The 21,454-nt window shown below is 40.7% G+C and overlaps 1 protein-coding gene across 1 annotated transcript in view; it reads right to left on the minus strand.

The window, feature by feature from the left end:
• Window positions 1-2,218: 2,218 nt before the first annotated feature.
• CNTNAP2 (contactin associated protein 2) overlaps window positions 2,219-21,454 on the minus strand; it is a gene marked incomplete at both ends in the record, with an annotated part of 1,153,104 nt that continues 1,133,868 nt past the window's right edge. The window contains 3 exons of the mRNA XM_084260050.1: window positions 2,219-2,418; window positions 3,931-4,002; window positions 18,197-18,427. Of these exons, the coding sequence (XP_084116176.1) occupies window positions 2,219-2,418; window positions 3,931-4,002; window positions 18,197-18,427 (503 nt within the window). The remainder of the gene's footprint in view (window positions 2,419-3,930; window positions 4,003-18,196; window positions 18,428-21,454) is intronic.

Consider the following 21,454-nt stretch of genomic DNA (forward strand, 5'->3'; position numbering starts at 1 on the left):
AACAGTGCAGCCTGGATCCATCCCGTGCTGATACTCTCCAAAGGGCGGAGACTTATCTTACACCCATGATTAAATAAGGACTCATCTGCTTGATTAAACATGAGAGAGGTTAATACTGGGCACAAGGCAAAAGACTGCAGAGCACAGAGTAACAGAGGTGATTTTTTTTGCCTACTCAAACCCCTCTGCTGTATAATGTAACCTGAGAAACAGTCATTTCTTTTGAAACAGATGACTTTTTAGTGTAATTCCAAATCCATAAACAGAAGAAATCAATGCGTTTGAGTTGCTCTGATATAGATGTTCAATGAATCCAGAAGAGAATTTTAGGCTACCATCCATAAAACCCAAGCTATCTCGTCTTGTCTAACTAAAAAATTGTGTTTATAAATTCCTTGTCTCATAAGACGCCAGTATTTTTGTCACTCTCTCTGATTTTTCCTTTTTTTTGCTTTGTTTTAAAGCATTGAATAGGATAATGAAAGATACACCCGAAAATATAAGGAAATTAAAGATGCCAGCACTGCTGTGTAGTAGATTGCAGATTTGGGTGAAAAATTTTCCTTGTACAGAAAAATTATTAGATCTGTGCATACTAAAACCAGCAATATGAAAGACAATGAAAATCTAAGACTATCACAAGCATAAATACTTTAAAAGGGAAATTCGTGGTATTATTTCTCTTCTTTTAGCACACAGCAGATGCTCTCCAATACACTCCTTCATTCTGCAAAACCTGCCCATTGAGGCCTTAAACTCTATTAAATCAGAGCACTGAAGAACCACGCTCCTCTGCAGAGGGCAAGCTAACTATGTTATTGAGATCGAGTGATATTAGGTCTTCAGACAGCTCCTCGTCCTTTCCTACAGGCTGCCTTCCGGCTTCTCAGGTCACACCTGTAACTTCTTGGGACAGGTAGTGCAATACTGCACTTGTTATTTGCCTTGCTATTCTCAAAAATGCCTTACAAAGACAGCAAAATAGTTCATCTAAATCTCTGTATTGAAAAGTAACTCTCCACTGTGTGTTGTGTGTTTCTCACATGCTCTCTGGGCAGAGTTTCAAGCCTTCTTCACCTCACCTTCCTGCCTGGGCACACACTGCCAGCAGAGGCTCTCCTTACAAAGGGACTGAAGCAAAGGATTTAAAGAATAAATTGCTATGCTAGAGTTGGAAAAAATGTATTATGTGTAGCCTGTGAGTTGAAAGACATTGGCTAGAGCTGTACTAATATTTCTGTGACAGCCTGTAAAAAAGAAACAGAAGCAAAGTCTGGCTCTAATTTCCTATTATAATGCTTATGCCTAAGTACAATATATGCCAATATGCCACAGGCCAAAGCTGAGTTTAAACTGGCATATGCCTCAGGTAACCAGTGCCGTAGCCAAAGACACAGGAACAAACTAGATCTACAGACTCACACGGCATCATTCTCCCTCAGAGATCAACAAAATAATAATAGAAAAAAACCCCAAAGCTTCCTGTGCTTTATGGTCATCCTCTCTGGTAGTAGCAGTATGTAGTAACAGTATTTTTACATTGCTGATGACAATTTTTATGCAATCAACAAAGTGGCTGGGTCAAGAAGGTGGATCTTGCCAGGGCTGGCACAGGCTGATGACATGCTGATAAACTGGTATGATTTGCATAAATCCCCCCCCCACCCCGTCCCGTCTCACCCCCAGCCCTGAACCCCCTGTTTAATGTCACCAAAATGAACGGTGATATGATCTAGGTGCAGGGCTGACGGCAGTCTGTATGGAAGTGGCCAGCCATGAAGGAACACAATGCCAGGAAGAAAAGTCTGCCACTTGTTCTCAGGATAGAACTACCCAGGTTTTAAACAGTTTTAAAAAAATGTAAAAAACCAGCCCCATTTCTTGTTGCCTCTAAACACACACAGAAACAGACAGGTATTACTGAAAATTTTAACCAATGCTGAAGCTGCAAAACTGCTGTAGTTGTCTGAATACGGAAGGGGCAATTTGCTGTAAATAAATATTAAAAAGTATTTTTTCTTAAATGCTTGAGACATTCTTTTTTTTTCCTCCAGTCTCAGTGGTATTTTCCTGTCACTTGCTCCTCCAGTTGTGCTGATCGTTTTACTGTACGTGTGCTCAAGCGTCCGATGCAGAGTGTTCTCTCCCCACTGTAGGAATCATCCCAGTCCCACCCTGGCCCAGCTTATATCCCACCCCAGGCCCCATCCCCATGGGCTTAGATAAGCCATTCCTTCTTGCTCTCGTCGATGGTCTCCGTGAAGTTGGGGTCATTGTTCATGATGGCAGCGTCGGCACTCTCGGCTGACTCTGCCCCTTTGGCCTCGTTGGTGTGGTAGGTTCCCTTGTGGCGGAACATGTAGCGGATCAGGAACACCAAGGTGCAGAGGATGGTGAAGATCACCACTGCGATGACACCTACACGGAGGAGGAAAGACAAGATGCCACTAGGGAGGAGAGCACCAGATTTTAACACAAAGAAAGGATCCCACAACTTCTCCAAGCTGAGCCAAAGCTACATGGGCAGTTAAACATCACCACAGCTACTTGGTTCCCACTACTCTAGTATTTCTATGTAGTTTTCACTGTAGACTAAATGTCACTGACTGGAATCTGCTAGTGACTTTCATCCTGCAGGCAAAATTCAACATTAATACCTTCTTACAGAGGTGAGTTTTTCTGACCATGAAGCAGAGGGTGCCAAGCACTCCCAAAACATGGGGGTGGAATGGTGATAGGTCACTGTCTGGGCAGCTCTTTGAGAATAGAGTCAGTGATGTGTGCTTTCTAGTCAACAGCCATGCAGAGCTATCATAGACTCTCAACATGTCCTTGAAAACTGGCTTGGCTCACTGTTTGCTCACTCCTGTAATCAGCCAGAATTATGTCCTACCACTTATGTGAACTGATGTGTTGGACAGTTTGGCTGCTCAGTTAGGGCCTGAATTTTTTCTGAGGAATGCAATGCTATCCTTATAATACTTTAAGGTTTCAAAGTATTAAGAAAAAGTTTGAAGTAGCAATAAAAATATAAATTAAAAAGGAAAACTAACATATCAAATCAAAACTAAAGCAACTAATCTAAACCTAAATATGGAAACATAGAACCTTGAGGGGCCAGGCAAAAGAAACAAGAAATTCCATTAGACTGCATTTCAGTGTTCCATTACACGAGAAATCCCACCATTAGTATGTCATTTGATATTAATTTAGAACTGACTGAAAGTTATTAGGCTGATTCCTACGTTTTTTCATATGCCTTCAGAATTTGATGCAGTGGCAAATTTCTCCCAGAGGAGTTATGGTGGGACACTTCCATACTGCAGGACAGGGCAGAGAAAACTGCATGTGTGCATAAAATTAATCAGGATCCTTATTTCCTTAGGCAGCTGGCCAGATTGTCTTGAATTGAATGCTACTTTGAAATTCCAATTCTGGTATTACTTAACATTCCTTATCACACTGAATGGGACTCTCCAGCACTTAGTTATAGCAGAACGTGACCCCTAAAAGACAAGACAGCATCACGAGGAATTTTTTTGTCAAGAGCAAGTAGTGTTTGACAGATTCATGTTGAATCTGCTGTAAGTGGAGAAGTATCTTTTCCATTTCATATAAATGAATCGCTCTGTTAATGGAACTAACTACTGCAAAATAGCTCCCCGTGTGTATGCTTAATATATGGATTACGAGTATCAGTATTTTGAGTTGGTCAAAACTGAATCTGAAGTTACAAACTATCTAAGAACAAACCACCTCACTAGGACAACGTGCCTGAACACACTAACATCAATTTCTATTAAACTTCGTTCAGGTGTAGCTTTCCCACATAGTCAGCTCTTAGCAAGTAGCTTGAATATATTACCAACTGCAGTTCAGCCATCACTGTCACAGTGCAAACCATCTTAGAAAAGTGCATGGTTTTCCTACCTCCAATAATGGCAGAGTTTCTGTTAACTCCATCTCCTATAGCTTGACCGTTGTACGGGAAATCAGCACTGGCTGTAAAGAAGGAATTAAAGATGTGGATTAAAGAAGTGAAACTTCACGCAGTAGTTCAGAAATACATCCAGCATCCTCAGGTACGTATTAAAGAAAGTTGTGATCCCTAGATATTTCTCTGAAGAAGGAGAAAAGAATAAAATACAGGACGTTACCCTTGGTAAGCACTGCTGTTAATACAGGAGGTCATTTTGTTACCCTGCTAATTTAAATTCAGGAAGCTTTTTTAACCCAAAACCACACAAAAAGCTTTCTGTCCAATGTGTGTGGTCATACATATCGTTATGGGAGTTTTTGCCTTTATGAAAGGCTTCAGAAGTTTCCAGGATTTAGTGACTGACTTTGGGTATAACTGAAAGCTCTCTGAAAGAGAAACTGCCATCGCTTTGGCTGTCTGAGGTAATCGAGGGGCTGTATTTTCTTTAGTCAGAACGATAGAGCAGTTACCCAAAGAAGCGTGTGCTAAATGTGGCAGCTCAGCTGCTGCTGCAGGTGCTTTGGAGCTAGGATGTAAGACTGTAAGTTGGAGGAGCTGAGGCACGGCAGGCAGGAAAGCCCATGGGAAAGGAATGCCTCCAGAAGACAGGTGAGGAGAGGAAACACAGACAGGTGTACCAGCACTCACCTGCCAGCGACCTAAAAAGGAGAGACGCTCCTTGCAGCATAGATGGATGAAGGAATCAGTACAGGTTTAAAGTAGGATTTGGATGGTGGTTTTGGTTTTAACCTCCAAAAAACATCAGAAAGGCTTTTCAAAGAGAGTATGATCAATTAAACCTATCATCAACTTTTTCTTTATAGTCAGACATAGCAACTAGGAACTGCAGTGACTAAGTAAACACAAGGAGCTACATGACTGGTTGCAATCATTCCTTCCCTTATTTGCCCCCAGACTATGGCATTGACTATGAAATAGAGAAAATGTTGTTAGAAGTATATAACTGGAGACAGTTAAAATAATCACAGAAATGAATTACTTCTTAGGTCAGCATTTAAAACTTAGCTGTATTTTCCTTGCTTGATGGATTAGGTGACGCTGTACTAAAGTAATCAGTTGTCTTTACAGGCCAGTGATGCATTCACTACACTCAAAAACTTGGCTAAGGGAATTAAACTGGCTTTCTGTTAGCATGGAGTAAAATCCGTAATAAAGTTCCTTTTGTATCATGGAGCAGCTGCATCAAGGAATGGATGCCTTCAGCTCACCATGTGGCCTGAAAAGAAGTTTGGGGCTAGAGTAGCCTTCTGTGTGCCTACTCTGGGGGACAGTCAAATCAGCTGTGTGTTGAGCAGCTAGTTTTGGCTGGTCACCTGTGGGATGAACAAGAAAGCATTTCTCAGGGCTCAGTGGAGGGGGCCTGGAGAACTGTTTTTGCCAGAAGCACTTGTGCATTTGACAGTTATTGGTGCTCTGACTGCTGAAAACAGCATTTCTGCACCTCTCTGAAACAAACCAGGCTAAAAAAAATGTAAAAGATAAATAAATACCTGATTCTGTATCAGTGAAATTTTCTTCAAAGAACATTACTGTGCAGGACCATGGATGTTCCCTACAGAGACATTTTGACACGGGGTCCATAACATAATCCTTGCAGTGCTGAAGGGGAAGGGGTAGCAGTGGGAAAATAAACCCAACTTTAAACTTGCCCTCCCTGCACTTCAAGGAAAATCCTAAAGCCAAATAACACTATGCAGAGATGTGTCAATTTATCAAATTGGAAGGAAATTGCTCTCTGCTGTTCTAACCCAAAAGGAGGCCTCTGGCCATAGGAGCAGCAGCACCGCAGACAATTAGGAAGTCCCACCACTTGCCACTTGGAGTTGGTTTGGAGTTGCTTTCCTGTGATCCCACACAAGAAATCTTAAAATCAGCAATGGTCATGGTTCCCCCTTCCCTTGCAACTGAATAGTATATTTTATTTTCTTTTAAAAGCTTGTTTCAAGGACTGGGGCACTAGCATGATCGTAGTCAACATACATACTCAGGAAGAGATGCCCATTGGATCAACAAGCCGATGTAACTCACTTTCAGACTCGTATCTGACAAAGAGGAAACAGGAACATGTGTCTGGGGTCAGGGGACAACCTATTTCAACAAGAGTTCACCATCAGCTTGTGCATCAGATCTCCTGCAACTGCTGGAGAACCAGGAGTGCTATCGTGAAAAAAGGAGATGAGACGTTCATGAATATTTTTTTAAAGTACCTAAGGCAGTGTTGGCAGATATTATCATCATAAGTCATGAATTCCTGTTCTGTTACTCTTGTGTCAGCAGGAGACAAGACGTTTGGGGTTTTTTTATTGAAAAATTGTATCTAAAGTCTCAGGCAGATGTGGGGTTATAGAATACCTTTTGCTGCAGAAGTGCCTATACCATTTTTTTACTGAATGCATCACTACAGGTGGATAGAGGAGGAAGAAAAGAACTTATTACTTTCTTTTTCAGATGGAAGTTCCCTTGAAATTCTTTTGGGCAGCAGTAGCTTCTCAAATTATTGTAAACACCTATAGGTCTAAGAACTATAAAAGGGAAACTCGTGCTGTGGCAATTTTGCAGAACAGAATGTATGAGGGCAGATTCCTTGACCCTCCAGTGTGAGCTTAACAACAAAGCACTGTCACTGACAGGCACCAAGTGCAGGCATTTCTGATAGCAGTTATGTCATTCAAACGCACCATGATTCATCTCTGATCTTACTGAGGTCACATTCCTTGGCAACATAAAGCAACTGTGTCAAGAAGACAGCTAATGAGATTCTTTCTTCCATTGCTGATGAAATTCAGGAACTAAACAAGGAAAGGGAAGGTTAGAGTAGGCTGGCAAAGAGGCACCAGTAATACTGGTACAACCTGTAGTTCACAGGTTGTAAAGGGTGACTCCTAAAATGTTCTAAAATGAGTGGTCAGATAAAATTGTTACTAATGACTCTCATTTCATGGGAATCTAAATTGTAGTGGTATAATTAGAAGCTCGCATGACTATAATATGCAGATGAAGTACACAGTGAGTTGCTGATGGTCATTTCTCTGTCGCAGCTGGGAGCACCTATTTCTTGTTCAGAATCATCCATTATCACTGTGATATTAATTCTAACTACATATCTCAGCAAGCCCTTTGCACTGCCTGGTACTTCTTGTCTTGACAGCTTCAAATCGTGACTTGCCCACAGCAAATAAGTCCCATGGAGCTTCAGCTACTCTGTATAGTAAGCCTTCAAATCCCATGTGGACAGGAAGTGGCTTGTGAATGTAGTGTGAGTGTGGTGAGGATGCTCCAGGAGTTTGGATCTACATACTATGCTAAGAAATTGTTAGTGGAGGTTATGAATAGGGCTATTCAGTTTTCCTTTATTTCCTGGTCTACAGAGTTTGCTTTCAACCAGCTGATTTCCATCTGTTTTGAGAACTGTAATGGAAAGGTTTCCTTACCTTAGGAGCTTTTTCTGATTCTTCCCTTGGTTTCTCTGAGCAGCCAGAGTCTCACTTGTGTGAATCAAAAAAAAAAAAAGCTTTATTCTACCCTGGAAAAGTTGCCCAAGAGAAGCGCTGCCAGTGCTCTGAAATCCTCTGCTGATGCAGCTGTGGCACAGAACCAATGTTTTGCTGTCAGGACACACCAAAGATGTTTTCCTAAAGCCTACAGCTAGTACGGGGACAGATTGAACTGTACTGGGAAATGATAAGCTCAGCTGTGGCTTCATCTGGTTCCTTTCCAGAATCCAAGCTGGGTGATGTTGTCCTTTGCTGCTCTCCCCACAACAGGCCATCAGGTTTGTTTCAAACACCAACATCTTGAAACTAAGTTAGGTACAAGGACACAACATACTTTTTCTTTCATGGGCTGCTGTTTATGAGGCCATCGTTTCAAAAGCCACAGAGTAAATCTACAGAGTCCGAACTTAGGTTTTGCACTTTTCAACTTTCTATTATTAGTCTCAGGGTAAACGGGGTTAAAGAAACTTTGCAGCACCTAAAAGGGTGATTAAAGACTAACTGCAGGCAAAATCCATGTTTTGGCTGTCATTTTAATGGCTTTTTAAATTTTAGACTACAAAAATACAGCAGGAGATACACCATCACTCAGCAAATGGAAAGCAGACATGGGACTGGGTAAGCAGACCATAATTAGGATTAGACATTAACAATGTCAGAAGTGGTTGATGTAAAAGAGTGAATAATAGAAAAGAGTGATAATTTTGCTTCATTACAGTAGGTGTGATTTTGCAACTGCCATTTTTAGAGGAAAAGTTTTTATAATGGATCCCACGTAACAACCTTCTGCAAATTCACAAAATTGAAATGCAAAATGACCCTGTAAAAGTAGGGAAGAGGTCCAGAAAGTGCATGAGGGCAGGAAAATGAGCAAAAGGCTATTCAGGCAAGGGAAAAAGAAATACCAAATGTGGAGACTTCATCTAGTGAGCAGAACTGAGAATTAGAATTTACAAGACAAATCTTATTTTGACATTCACTATAAGCCATTGGAAGAACTTTTTAAAAATGGACTTTTTTACTGACTGGGAAAGTCTTAGTCAAAATGCACCATGCTACAAAGGAAGATACATTTTAGATTTGCTCCAAAAAAAGAAAGGATGGGAGTGATCAGAAGTCTAAACCAAACAATGGATTAAACCTGTGAAATGTTAGAAACCGAGTTTGTACAGCCTAGAACTAATACATGTTGCAGGGCTGCTGTGACATTTCAGCTTTACAGATGTTCACAAGTCATTATTAAGATCAGGAGTGTTTTCACATAAATATGAACTAGAAAAGCAACTGCAACAAATTGATCTGGTATATACCTCTCCTACGAAGACAGGCTGAGAGGCTTGGGGTTGTTCAGCCTGGAGAAGAGAAGGCTCAGGGGAGACCTTACAGCATCCCTCCAGTACCTGAAGGGGGTCTACAAGTAAGGGAGGGACTTTTTAGAAGAGCATGTAGTGATAGGATGAGGGGGAATGGTTATAAATTGAAAGGGGGTAGATTTAGGTTGGATATTAGTAAGAAATTCTTCACTACGAGTGTGGTGAGACACTAGAAAAGGTGGTCTCTGCCCCCTCGCTGGCAGTGTTCAAGGCCAGGTTGGATGGGGCCTTGAGCAGCCTGGTCTAGTGAGAGGTGTCCCTGCCCATGACAGGGAGGTTAGAACTTAATGATCTTTAAGGTCCCTTCCAACCCTAGCCATTCTATGATTCTATCTATACAAGGTATACAAAACTCCCAGCAATTGATTGACATTGATTAAAAGTAGAACAGTGAGAGAACAAAATTAAAGATGACAGCTACCTTTCCTTCCTCCAAATTCTATTTTGCAGCCAGGCATCCAAGAATTGAGCTTGCAAAGAGAGCAACCACTCAATGACACCTTAGGATTTTGAGAAAGCATTTGACTCTAGATCCGTACAGTAATAAGTAACACATTTCTCCACAGGACCATAGCAGAGGAAAACAAAAGCAAGCTCTCTGGCTGCATTTGGCCAAACTATGTCAACTCTGCCAGTCAGGTGAGAGTACACTGCTATGGTTTTAAATGACAGAGCACTCCTTATTACAGACAGTAAGTACAGAGACTAATTGCTCGACTCTTCCTAGTAGAAACTAATGTGCAGTCACAGTCAAATTCCACTTTCTGGAGGGACTGGATTAGAAGGGAAACTCTGAACACACGCACAGAAATGACAGAGCAGGAGTAAACAACTCTATTACACAGGCCTGCATCAAAGGTGAACAACACAGCCTGTACACACCAGTTGCCCTTTCTCGCACATCCCACTACTCGTACTCATCCCACCCACTGGTCTCCTTCCAAATGTGGCTCTGTGAAGAGCTCCCATGACAAGTAAACTACAGAAATTCAAAAAAAGAAGAAAAAATCTGAAGCAGCATTAAAAATGCCATGTCTTTTTTATGCTGCCAGGGCAAATTTTGTATTGAAATCTCTCTTTTTTTTTTTTTTTAACACAAATACTTCTTCCCCCTCCCCTCTACTTCTCCAAGCTGAAAACAGAACAAGGAGAAAAACTACTGCTATGGTGGCTTTTCTAGGCATTCTGAGGGAGGATTGTACAATATTAAACTCTTAATATAGTTTACTTAAAGTCCTGCTGCCATCAGCTTCAGTATAGAACTGAGACTTTAGCTTAATTTATTTAAATGTTTAATATTTAATGAATATTAAATACAAGTTAAAAAATACCTACACTTCCCCAGCCACCAAATATTTAAAAGATATTATGAACCATATTGTTTGTTAAAGGTCATTTTCGTTCTAGCATGCTAGATGGGGTCAATCATTACTCCCTGAATTACTTAACTGCAGTGTTAGAGAGCTACAACTATTATCCCTTAGTGGTAAGTGGAGGAGGCAATGGAGTTTTATGAATGGCTTGCTCTGAGAGGGCAGAACAATATTCTTTCTTTCAGTCTTCAAATGCATTCTTCCTAGCAAAGGGACAGAAAAACTTGTACTGTATTAGGAGATCCATCCTTGCAGCTAAAATTCTCCCCAAATCAATCCAGGATGAAATACAAAACAGGGAGCACATTCCTGGTCTATCGGTTGGGAGCTGTTAGATGATTCGCCTCTGCTTTGCCTTTTGTATGTCATTTCCCAACAGTAACTTCTACACTTTCCTTTCTACAAAAGTAATTCTTTAAAGTAGTGAGAAGGCAAGATCTAAACGCTTCTGAAAGTTAGTAACTGGCACTTGTATACTACAGAATTTTCTTCCTTACTTTAAAAGCAGAGCAGATATTTAGGATTAGTTTTGGATTGTGTTTATCTGCTGTTTAAACTTCAGCAAGTTCTGTCTCAGAAGCAGTATTTTGAACATTTGCTCTGCCAAATTTCCAATTGATTTGCAGCACATTAGAGCACCCTCATCTATCAAAGACCTAAACTCATCTGTCTTTTAATTCCTGACACTGGATCTCACTATGACTCCAGACAGGAACTGCCAGTGTATTAGTCATGCTGGCCTAAGTCATCACTTTGATGAAAATTTTATGAGCAGTGCTTACATTTCACCTGTTAAGGAAGACAAACAAATACTTCCTTTTATAATTAATGTAGAATATGAAATGCTTTGGTGCTCTCAAAGGAACAGTGGAGTTAAGTGCTGATCAAAGCTTAGCTGTATATAGCTAATCGCTGATAATGGGAATACTTGAAAGAAGCAAAACCCCCAAAATAATAACTCCAACCCAATGAACAAGAATACCAAATGACTTTAAACTTACGACAGCTATAAAAAGGAGAAAAAAAAAAAGACTCTATTTACTGAGGCCATTGGAAGAAAGGAACTTCTCAGAGCCAACTATAAACAAGTTCTACATTTTTAATGTTCATGAAAAAAGAAAGGCTTGGATTGGTCAGACTGGAGTGTTTATATCTAAAATAAGCTTCAATAGGTGTAATGACCTGACTTTAGTCTCAACTAACCTCTTACACAGGAAGTGCTTTGCAGCCTAAGGAAAGGAAAAAGGCGGCAGTCACATGAAATGTTCAGGCATATAAATGTTTCCTTCTCTACTCCATCTTTTTCCCATTTATGTCATCCTTATGTTCCTAGTTAAAGTTAGTACTTGTGGAAAAAATACAGTCTTTGCAGAGGAGGGAAAACACTCTTGTCTTGATGTTAGGTAGCAGCATTGACATTCAAATCACTGCTTACAAAATAGCTACAATGCTGGTCTCTCAATGAATGCCAGAAGAATTTACAAGCTTGGCAGTCTGTCAACTGTCTGATACTCTAGACAAGAGTGTCAGAAATTTCACACTGAAATGATATATTCTTAGAGATAAGAGAAAGCTATGCATAATTGTGGGAAGAAACTAGAGGAGATGGAAGGAGGCATTTTTATTCTTAATCAATAGAGAGATTTACAGTAATTCAAGCACCATAATTAAGCCCTTTAAGCATGAAGCACTGATTGTGCCAAATTTCAGACAGATGCTCTTCCTAGCTAGCTGCTCAGTGAGGAGGAGAAAAATAGAAACTGTTGCATCTCAGTGTTTACCACTTACCTTTTTGCCTTCAAAAAATGGTGCTTAGAAACTGAGCTGTGAGCTTCTGCTAAACTTAATCCCCGACCGTCTGAAAAAAATGCCAGCTTCCTGTTTGAAAGCAATTCAGGTCAAAGTCATGGACTTCTGAGACAGTATTTATATTGGAAGAATTAGAGATGAATGCTGGTGACTCTCAGCAGAAGCAACTTGAAATGCACCAAGGAGGTAGAAGAATCTGTTCGTCCACAGGGCAAATTGCAAGTACATCTTCTGTCTCTTGTATAGGAAGCATAAATATTAAACTAGCTTCTGGCAGACAAGAGCCTCCCAGTGCTTACATGCTATGTTAATTAAACAAAAACAACCACCTTGAGTGATCAGTAACTTCAAAGAAGGAATCTGGCACCATTCTCTGATTGCAGTACAGGTAAGTAATCCTGCTTGCTGTACTTGAAAAAGGAGTGTCATTTTATTCTAGCAACTGCTTTCACATCCATTTCTAATTTTGCTAGCACACAGGAGATCAAATATAGATATGCAAGGCTGTGTCCTGGACAAAACCAGTGCAGCTCTTCAGTCCCTCCTGTCCAACTTGCTTGCCCCTTGCTGGAAGCCCAGAGAAGTGATCCAGCTCCTCTACTGTCCCTTAGGGGAGAGAATGAGCGCCATGTCACATGTTGTCATTGACTTTAATCTTCCTATTGTTGGATTCACTGATTTGTATTGGACTCTTTCAATGTCAGAAGACCCTTTTCTTCCTGTATTTGTAACCTAACACCATTTTGAGGCTTTATGAAAGGCTGGTCCTGCCAAACTAAACAGATCATCATCTTTAACAAGGTGACCCGCTTAGTGGATGATGGAAAGGCTGCGGATGTGGTCTACTTGCACTTCAGCAAAGCTCTTGACACTGTTTCTTACAGCATTCTGCCCGAGAAACTGGCTACCACCAGCCTGGACAGGTGGACCCTCTGCTGGGTAAGGAACTGGCTGGATGGCCAGGCCGAAAGAGTTGTGGTAAATAGAGCCAAATCCAGCTGGAGGCCGGTCACAAGTGGTGTTCCCCAAGGCTCAGTCCTAGGTCCAGTTCTTTTCAATAGCTTTATCAATGTCCTGGAAGAAGGGATTGAATGTTCCCTTAGTAAATTCATGGACAATACTAAGCTGGCAGGAATTGTCAATCTGCTTGAGGGTAGGGAGGCTCTTCAAAGGGACCAGGACAGGCTGGATTGATGGGCTGAGACCAATGGGATGAGGTTCAACAAGGACAAGTGCAGAGTCCTGCACTTTGGACATAACAACCCTGTTCAGCCCTACAGGCCTGGGGAAGAGTGGCTCGATGATCTTAAAGGTCTTTTCCAACCTAGTGATTCTGTGAATAACCACCATCCAGCAAGTAATGCCTTTGGTCCTTCCTTCCCACTGGCCATTTGTAACAAGCCCTTGACAAGGGCAAGAGCTATTTCCCATCTCAGTAGCCATATCTGTACCAGTGCACATCTGATACAGCATCTCCTCAGATGCTGCTGTTCAGCCCTCTGAGATGTGGGTACTAGTGGTCACAGGGTGGGGTGGCAACCCAGCCAATGGCATCTGAATCTGGAGGGTGACTTGCAGCAGTGTCACCCGTAACATGTGAGTGGCATTTTCTTTTATTCCAGAAATTGCTATTTTTCACTTGACAAAAATAACTAGTTGGCCATTTCGGTGAGCACAGATCATATGGCCGGTAATCAGTGCTCCCACTCTCTCCCCCTTCTGTCACTTGTTAAAGGATGAATTTGTAACAAAAAGGGAGGTAATCCTGCAGGCAGCTGTTTTAATGTTGATGACAGCAGTGCATGTATTCACACATTCTTTTTGCCACACATGCTCAATATAGCTTTAAAAGTAAGATGTTGAATCTTAAAGGGCAAGGCCTTTCACTTTCTACAACATAAGAGCTTTTAGGGTTTAAATATGTACAGCCCAAAAAAAAAATCTCTTGGAAGAACACTGCAGATACTGAATTTAATCTTGCTCCATTTAATTGTTAATATGTTGAAGCTAATATGGGTTTAACTAAATCCCACATTAAATACTGTAAATGCCATTCTGTTCATAGTCAGAATAAATGCATCTTGCAGCTGCACAGTGCCATGACAGCTTAGAGGTACTAGAAGATGGTTTGTCAATTGTTGTAGATACCTTGCCTCTTCTGGTATCTTTTGCTTTTACTAAATTAAAGATCAAGTAGTTTGGCAAGCTGGAGCATATTTTACCTAAAATAGAGGGTTACATACATGTAGTAGGTTTCTTTTATAATTTTTATTTAAATAAGAAAATTTTAGAAGTGAAACTTCATTAATAAACTGTAGAGCCTTTAACTTAGATAAAAACACCCACAAACTGAACAACCCCACCCCAGTAGTATGCATCTTCTGATTTTAAGTACAAGGCATTTTATGTATGTGAGTTTATTTTCCACAAAAATAATCACCTGTTTGGGCTTTTGTTTGTTTCCCTACAATGACCAAGGTGTCAGTTAGCAGTTATATACACCTTAGCTAATTTGAGCTGGGAGATATTAAAAACATCCTTGGTAATTAGCTTTTTTTTTACACATGCCGCAGTAATAGATATGAAAATGCAGGCTAATATAGTTACAGGCATGTAGCTATAACTTTTGTTTTGAAATGTATGCCAGACAGGTAATTTGCTGGGTTCAGACAACGTGTGAAGGTAGGACATGTCATCTTTCAATAATATGGTCATTGTTCAGGATCTTTTTTTTGCCTCCTTCCTACATTCCTTTTGACATAACCAAGGCAAATTGGATTGTCTAACATGAACTGAGATAATATGGATGGTATGAAAAGACAGGAAGGGAACTATATTATTGATCTGCTTGGTTTTGATTATTGACTTTCACGAGTCACATTCAAGAATAGCGACTTGCTGAATTCCTGCGCTTCACTACCACCACAAAAAGATCACCATAGCAACAGGAAAAGCCATGCATTGTAAGAATACTCACGAACTGAACAAAATAATGGTTTAAGATATTGTCCTAGTAGCATGGCAAAATGCCAGACAGGGGTAGGGAGGGAGGGAAGGGGAGTTTTTACAATGACAAAGAAATTTAAAAAGAACTAATGTTGTAAATGTTATATGTGAATTCAGTATGAAAGTGCAAGGCAACAAATTGAGAAGCTGTATGTACTATTTGTCTGGGGAGCAAATAAACAAGGTTTCTTACTGATAAATCCCTGAACTGGTCTCTACAGATTAACTGCAAGTGACTAATGAGTGTCTATGATTTTCTTTTTAGCCTCTCTCTTAGGGCATTCAAAATGTTTTGCAGCTAGTATCCAAGCAGTAACTACATAGAAGACATTAAGACATTTCACCTAGGTCACCTGTCAGGCACAACCTGCTTAATATCTAGTAAGTATTAGTAAGGTCTGATCCAGCACTGCAGTTTAGAGGTGAAATTACGATTACACTTGCCATCTGGTGCATCTGTCCTAGTTAGACACTTATTGTTGATCCTCTCCTACAATATTTCAATTCTCAACATTCAGTACCACAGTATTTGAGAAACAAAGCTACATATCTACACTTAACTCATAATAGGAATATGAATGACATTTAAGCCGTATGATACTTGCCATAAAACTTTTCTCGATGTTTTTCTTTTCAATACCAACTACCTGTCCTCAACTCTCATGTCTATTTAAAATGAAACAGATGACACAACGATAAAAATCACAGATAAAAACATACCTGAATTGAGAAACCCTGTACATAGTAACTGTCATTTTCAAAGCCATGTTCTTTGCAACCATTTCTTCACAGCAGAGTGTGCGTGACTTTCTATTTAGCACCACTACAAATGTTTCTGTGAATTTCAAAAGAGCTTTTTGTCTTTGCCCCTTCAGCCCATTTGGTGAAAAAGTAAATTCACTCTGAGAGTACTGAGACTATTCCACCTCTGGAGCCAATGGGAACCATTACTTATAGGTTCTAGTGGGGTTTGGGAAACATTTAAAAAAAAATCATCAGTGATGACTACCAGTTTGCTAACGCAAAGTGATACTAAACCCACACATTTTCATCTGTGTGCAAGGTTACACAGTCTACAGTATGTTTTTTTCCACAGACCTATCTGTGTTAGCCCACCAGACATATTCTGACAAAGACTGAGGCTTTCTTACCTGATACTGATGAGTTGCTGTGATAGCTTTGTATCATGGAAATGCCCTGCAGAGTGAAAGTCAGGAATTGTTCACCCACACTTGAATGTCCTTTCACTTCTGCCCACCTAGTGAAACACCACTCCCTTGCTCTGAAATTTCTTTCTACCATAACTCACCTGACATTGCTGCTTCCTTCAGTGTACAGCGGTACCACACAAGAAGTCTTTACACCAATATGATCTTTTCCCTCTGCTGTTGCAGAGGGGTCCCTAGCTCCCAGTCTTCCTAAAGCTTATCATCACCAAAAATCAAGGTAGATCACTTCAACTCTGTCTGCCTATGATTACAGACAGTCAAGTCTGGCTATGGTAATGCGAGTTTTCTTTTTTTTTTACTGGGCAGAAATTAACAGACACCCCTGCAAAAGTTTTCAAGATGAGACTGAGCCAACACAGCAACAAGTGTATGAGCACATAGCAAGGACAAATAGGCCTTAACACAAGAAGCTATTAGGAACAGTTCAAATATCTTGAATAAATTCCACCATAGTCTTTTACTAGCTTGCAGTCAAATTAAGTGTAGGAAAAAGAAACAAACCAAAGTTAACAACCAAAATGCATAAGCTTCACAAGACTCACAGCAGCATCCTCAAGAAGTTTATGGCACACTTTTTAAATCCATAAGCCAATGAGGTATCCTTCAGGAAAAGTGCTTTATAGAAAGAGAAGCACAGAATATAACCTCCTGGTACAAACAAATAATTTCAGAGAAGAAAGGGACTGCTAATTTGTAGGATATTGCAAGTTATAACCAGGCAAGAGACATACTGAAATTTGTACAATGTCATGGCAGTAAGGAGGGAATGACAGGGTTTAGAGCATGATACTGCTCAATGTGTGTGTGTTTGGGACCCTCAGCACTGGAATGTTTGCCTCTCCTTACAAACATCTGCCCTATTTCTCTACTGAAGAAGACCTGAAAGATAATGATGCAAAGAATTTCTTGACACTTCAAGAAAAACAAAAAATCCCAAACCCAAAGGTATTACCTTGAATATACTTTCAAGAAACACATATATACTTGTCCCCTCACATTTAATAACTGGCAGATGCATGCATCCCCAAACACAACATGCAAAGACTAATCAAAATCAAAATCACTATGGACCCGTGTTTTCCTCTAGCATTTTAATTATATATCACTGTAAACACATCAACTTTGCCAGGAGAGGTTCTAATTTACACTGCTACAAGTGAAATCAGAATGAGGACAAAATACAAGAGAGGGGTCAACATACACCTTACTCTATAACTATAAAAGGAAAAGATTTTTTTTTTAAAGTATTTACCTGACACTCAAGAAGCAAGAGAGAAAAAACCCTCTAAAGTTAGGCACAATGTATACTTTCAAGGACTGTCAGTCACAAAGCAGGATGAGATTGCTGGAATCAGCAAATTGTTTTTGCTTTCCAGCATTTTCAGCATGAAATGAATGCCATCATGACTAATGGGGTTTCCCATTAAACATGGCCTAAGGAAAGCAGAAATTTCAGAAAACGAATCAGCACTTTGTATATTTATGCCTAAAATTAGATTTACTTCTTTTGTATGAAGCTGACAACAACATACTCACTTATTAGAAATACAGCATAAGAAGTGCTACTGTACCTTATTTAACTGTGCTTGCAACCTTTTGCTAACTATATAGTCAATGCTACAGAGAAAGTGCTATCACAGTAGCTAGCTCAAAGCCCAGCATTCAAACAGTGTAAGAGTTATTAAAAACAAAGAATATTTTTAAAAAAAGGCAAAGAAAGTATCTTGTAACTGCATTTAGAAGTGACAGCAAATCTTTATCATTCCAGCTTTGCACTTCCTACCATGATTATAGTCCTATAGTCATCTATCAACCGTAGTCACTTGGGTTTGGTTTTTCTTACAGAGGAAGATGGATGTATTTCTTCTCTGAACTGCTCAACGGAGATAATGTGGCATGAAGACCAACTTACCCGAGTCTAAGTGCCATGGGTCAGTAGCGGCCGACATTGGTGGGATGGTGAGTGGAGATGCTCCGCAGTTGGATTCCACCAGTTCTCCTTGGATATGGACGTGCGAGGAGGCGTTGGTGGGTCTCAGAGCTGCTTTGAGTGGAGCAATTTGGTTGAACTGTACTCTCGATAGACAGCCAGTGAATCCTGGGGTGTTGTATTTATAAATATCTTGGTCTATCTTCCCAATTTCTATGGGAAATTAAGGGGGAAAAGATTTAATCAAAACAATTCACTATTTTGGAAAGCATGACTGGTCTGAACACTTGATTCCCAGAGCTCAGTTCCCAAGTGTCTCTCTCAGGAGACTGTGTCAGACCCTGCCAGGTTTCTTTACATTTCATTACAGATTAAAGCTGGAAACCTTCAGGCCTTGATGTGACTCGATTTCACTGCTATGCTATCATTACAATGAGAGGCCATCATGAAGGAGTCATCTGAGAACAAAAGGCCAGGAAAAAAAAATGCCCAAGACGAGGTGGTGGAAGAGAAGTATAGAGGGACTGTCATTGACAGGGTCTCTCCTCTCAGCTGAAGCTGCTGCTGGGAGAGATGCCCCTTCCTTCCTTCATCCCAGCTGTTGCCCTCCAGCCCTTCTCAGTGGGCTAGAACCACTCCTGTCCTCCGCCTGTCTCCTTGCCAGCAGAGCAAGTGTTCCTCCCTCAGGAGATCACACATCCCTTTCATCTGAGGTGAACTGCCCCTCTCCAGCCTCCTTCCTTCCCCCAGCAGTGGTGAGAGGTGGCGGGAGACCATCACTCCTGTTCCCACGCCTCAATGACAGGGCCTACACTGGCTGAGAGCCTGTGGCAAGTTGGCCATTTACACTTTGCTGCTGCAGGGTGATAGGCAAGCTAGTGGCTGGCATGCATAAGCCAAGTCTGGGGCTCCATTTTGATCTCTAAAACAGCCATCATCCCACAAAGTAGTTTTCCCTGAAACAGTTTTCCCCAACTCCAGTAGTTTTCTCTAGAACATCAGTTAAAACAATCCCAAAATGGTTGCCATAAAAAGTGGAACATGTCCTTACTATCCAGGAGCCTGCAGACCACTCACAACTGTTTTATTTCTGCCAGGACCTGTTGTGACAGCCTGAGTCACAACCCAAACAAAGCTGTCAGTCTCTGTCAGCTGGCTGTGTTAGAGGGGATATTAGCATTTCAAAGCCCCACTGAAGTGTCTAATGTAATATTTACATGGCAGTGAATTGACTTCCTTTCCTCTGTGGTAACATGGAGTAAATGAAAAGGCCACATGGCAGCATCATGTTTGTGCTGTAACAGGGAGTATTGCTCCAGAAGCACTGAGATGCTTCAAACTCCCTTTCCCTGGGATGGCAGTGACAGGAGGTAACGTTTGGCCCTTGAAGCCAGGGGGAAAAAAAATTCCACGGAGATGAGCAAAGCAAGATGGTTTCCCAAGGACAGAGAACACGGAGCAGCCCCTGGTTGTTCAAAGGCAAGCTTTTCATATAGGAACAAGAGTAAGGGCTTGAAAAAATGACATTTCTGAAAAAAAACCCCAACCATATGTAAGTGTAATTAAAAAGAGAGTGTTTTCTTGAGAGTTGTGAAGAGGAAGAGGGCAAGAGTTTTATTGTAAGGGTTTGGAGGGAAGAAAAGCACATCTGGGTGGAGAGGCAGGTGCTGATCTCTTCTCCCTGAGACCCAGGGCCAGGCGTGGGGGAATGGCTCCAAGCTATGACTGTCACAGCAGGTTCAGACATGACATGAGGAAACACTTCTTTACTGAGGGGGTAGCCAAACGGTGGTACTGCCTTCCTAGAGGGGTGCTTGATACCCCATGCCTGTCTTCACATGATACACCGTACAGTAATAAATTTCTTCTACCTCTGCTGCCCCCCTGTTTTCCCTTCTCCTTCCCATTTGAAAACAACCTCCTTTCTCTGCTAGTGCTTACCCAGCCTGTAGCAATATCACAGCCCATTTCATAAGCTGTCAAAGAGCAGTGATTGTACCTGTGACAAAGTGAAAACATGCTCAGGACTCAGCTACACGAATCAGTTGCAGACTAGCTTAAATGCATTAAAATTACTGTATGTGGCTTTTTCATCCAGCTCTCCTTTAAGAAAGCGGCTTGATTGAACAGCGGCATGTCCTTCAAAAATTTGATAGCAAGTAAAAAAACTCACGTGCACACACATTTTCCATAGTTAGTGGAAAGGCAGTACAAAAGATAGAGTTCATGCATCTGAATGTGACATGTAGACCATATCACGCAGACAAGATTTGCATCTGACCACAATATTCACTGTTTCATACTTCAATATTTACAGTACATTCAGTGACTAGCTGCAATTTTGAGTAATCCTTAAAATATAAGAAACAATTAGAATACCATATTTCTCTTTAAACACTGTAACCACTGTCAGTAAGAGTTTAGTGATTACCTTTTATTCACTTTTTTATATATTCTGTAGAACTTCATGCAGCAATGCTAATAGTCTCCCACTCACAATCCTGAGTAACAAACCCAAAAATCTATGAATACGATTCTGCTGCCTTAGCAGCTGCAGTACCATTCTTCACAAACTCTGGGAATAATAAGTGGTAGATAGTAGATCCTGAACAAATTAGAGAAAAACCAAGAAACCCTAAAAAGGCACCTTGCTGAAGATCTTTTTTGCTTAAAACATTCCAGAAATGATGACTGTGCAATTCATACAAATTTACCACCAGCTCGCCTCACATCAGTGCTAAAACAAGATGGATCGACTTCTATGTGAATATGTTCCTTCCCATGTGCATCCCATGGGGCTCAGCACACTGATACTCTCTGATGTTAGGCCATTGTATTTTGCCTCCTTGTGTATTTGAACCTGCTATAAACCCATCCCTGGAGACTCTAATGATGATATAATGAAATGTGACTTTGCTGTCATGATGAAAATTCAATTTTCTTCCTATAACAAAGGAGGTAGAAAAAGAAAAGATGACAATCACATTTAAAATAAAGAGAAATGTACAGTGCAACTACTTTGCATCGTTCCATTTTTCAGCACGTAAGCTAGTGTAAAGTCATATAAAAATTATAGTATATATTGCTGTCACTAACTAATAGAAACTTTCGTGTCAGATCTGGTGTGGCAATCTGCTGGCACCCTATCCACAAGCATTTCTGTCATGAAAGACTTCAAAAAATGCCACATATAGTCCTTTTTAAACCTGAACTGGTTCTAACTGTCTGCTTCCTTAACCA

Source organism: Gallinula chloropus (assembly GCF_964237585.1).
Source record: "Gallinula chloropus genome assembly, chromosome: 2".
Classification (NCBI taxonomy): domain Eukaryota; kingdom Metazoa; phylum Chordata; class Aves; order Gruiformes; family Rallidae; genus Gallinula; species Gallinula chloropus.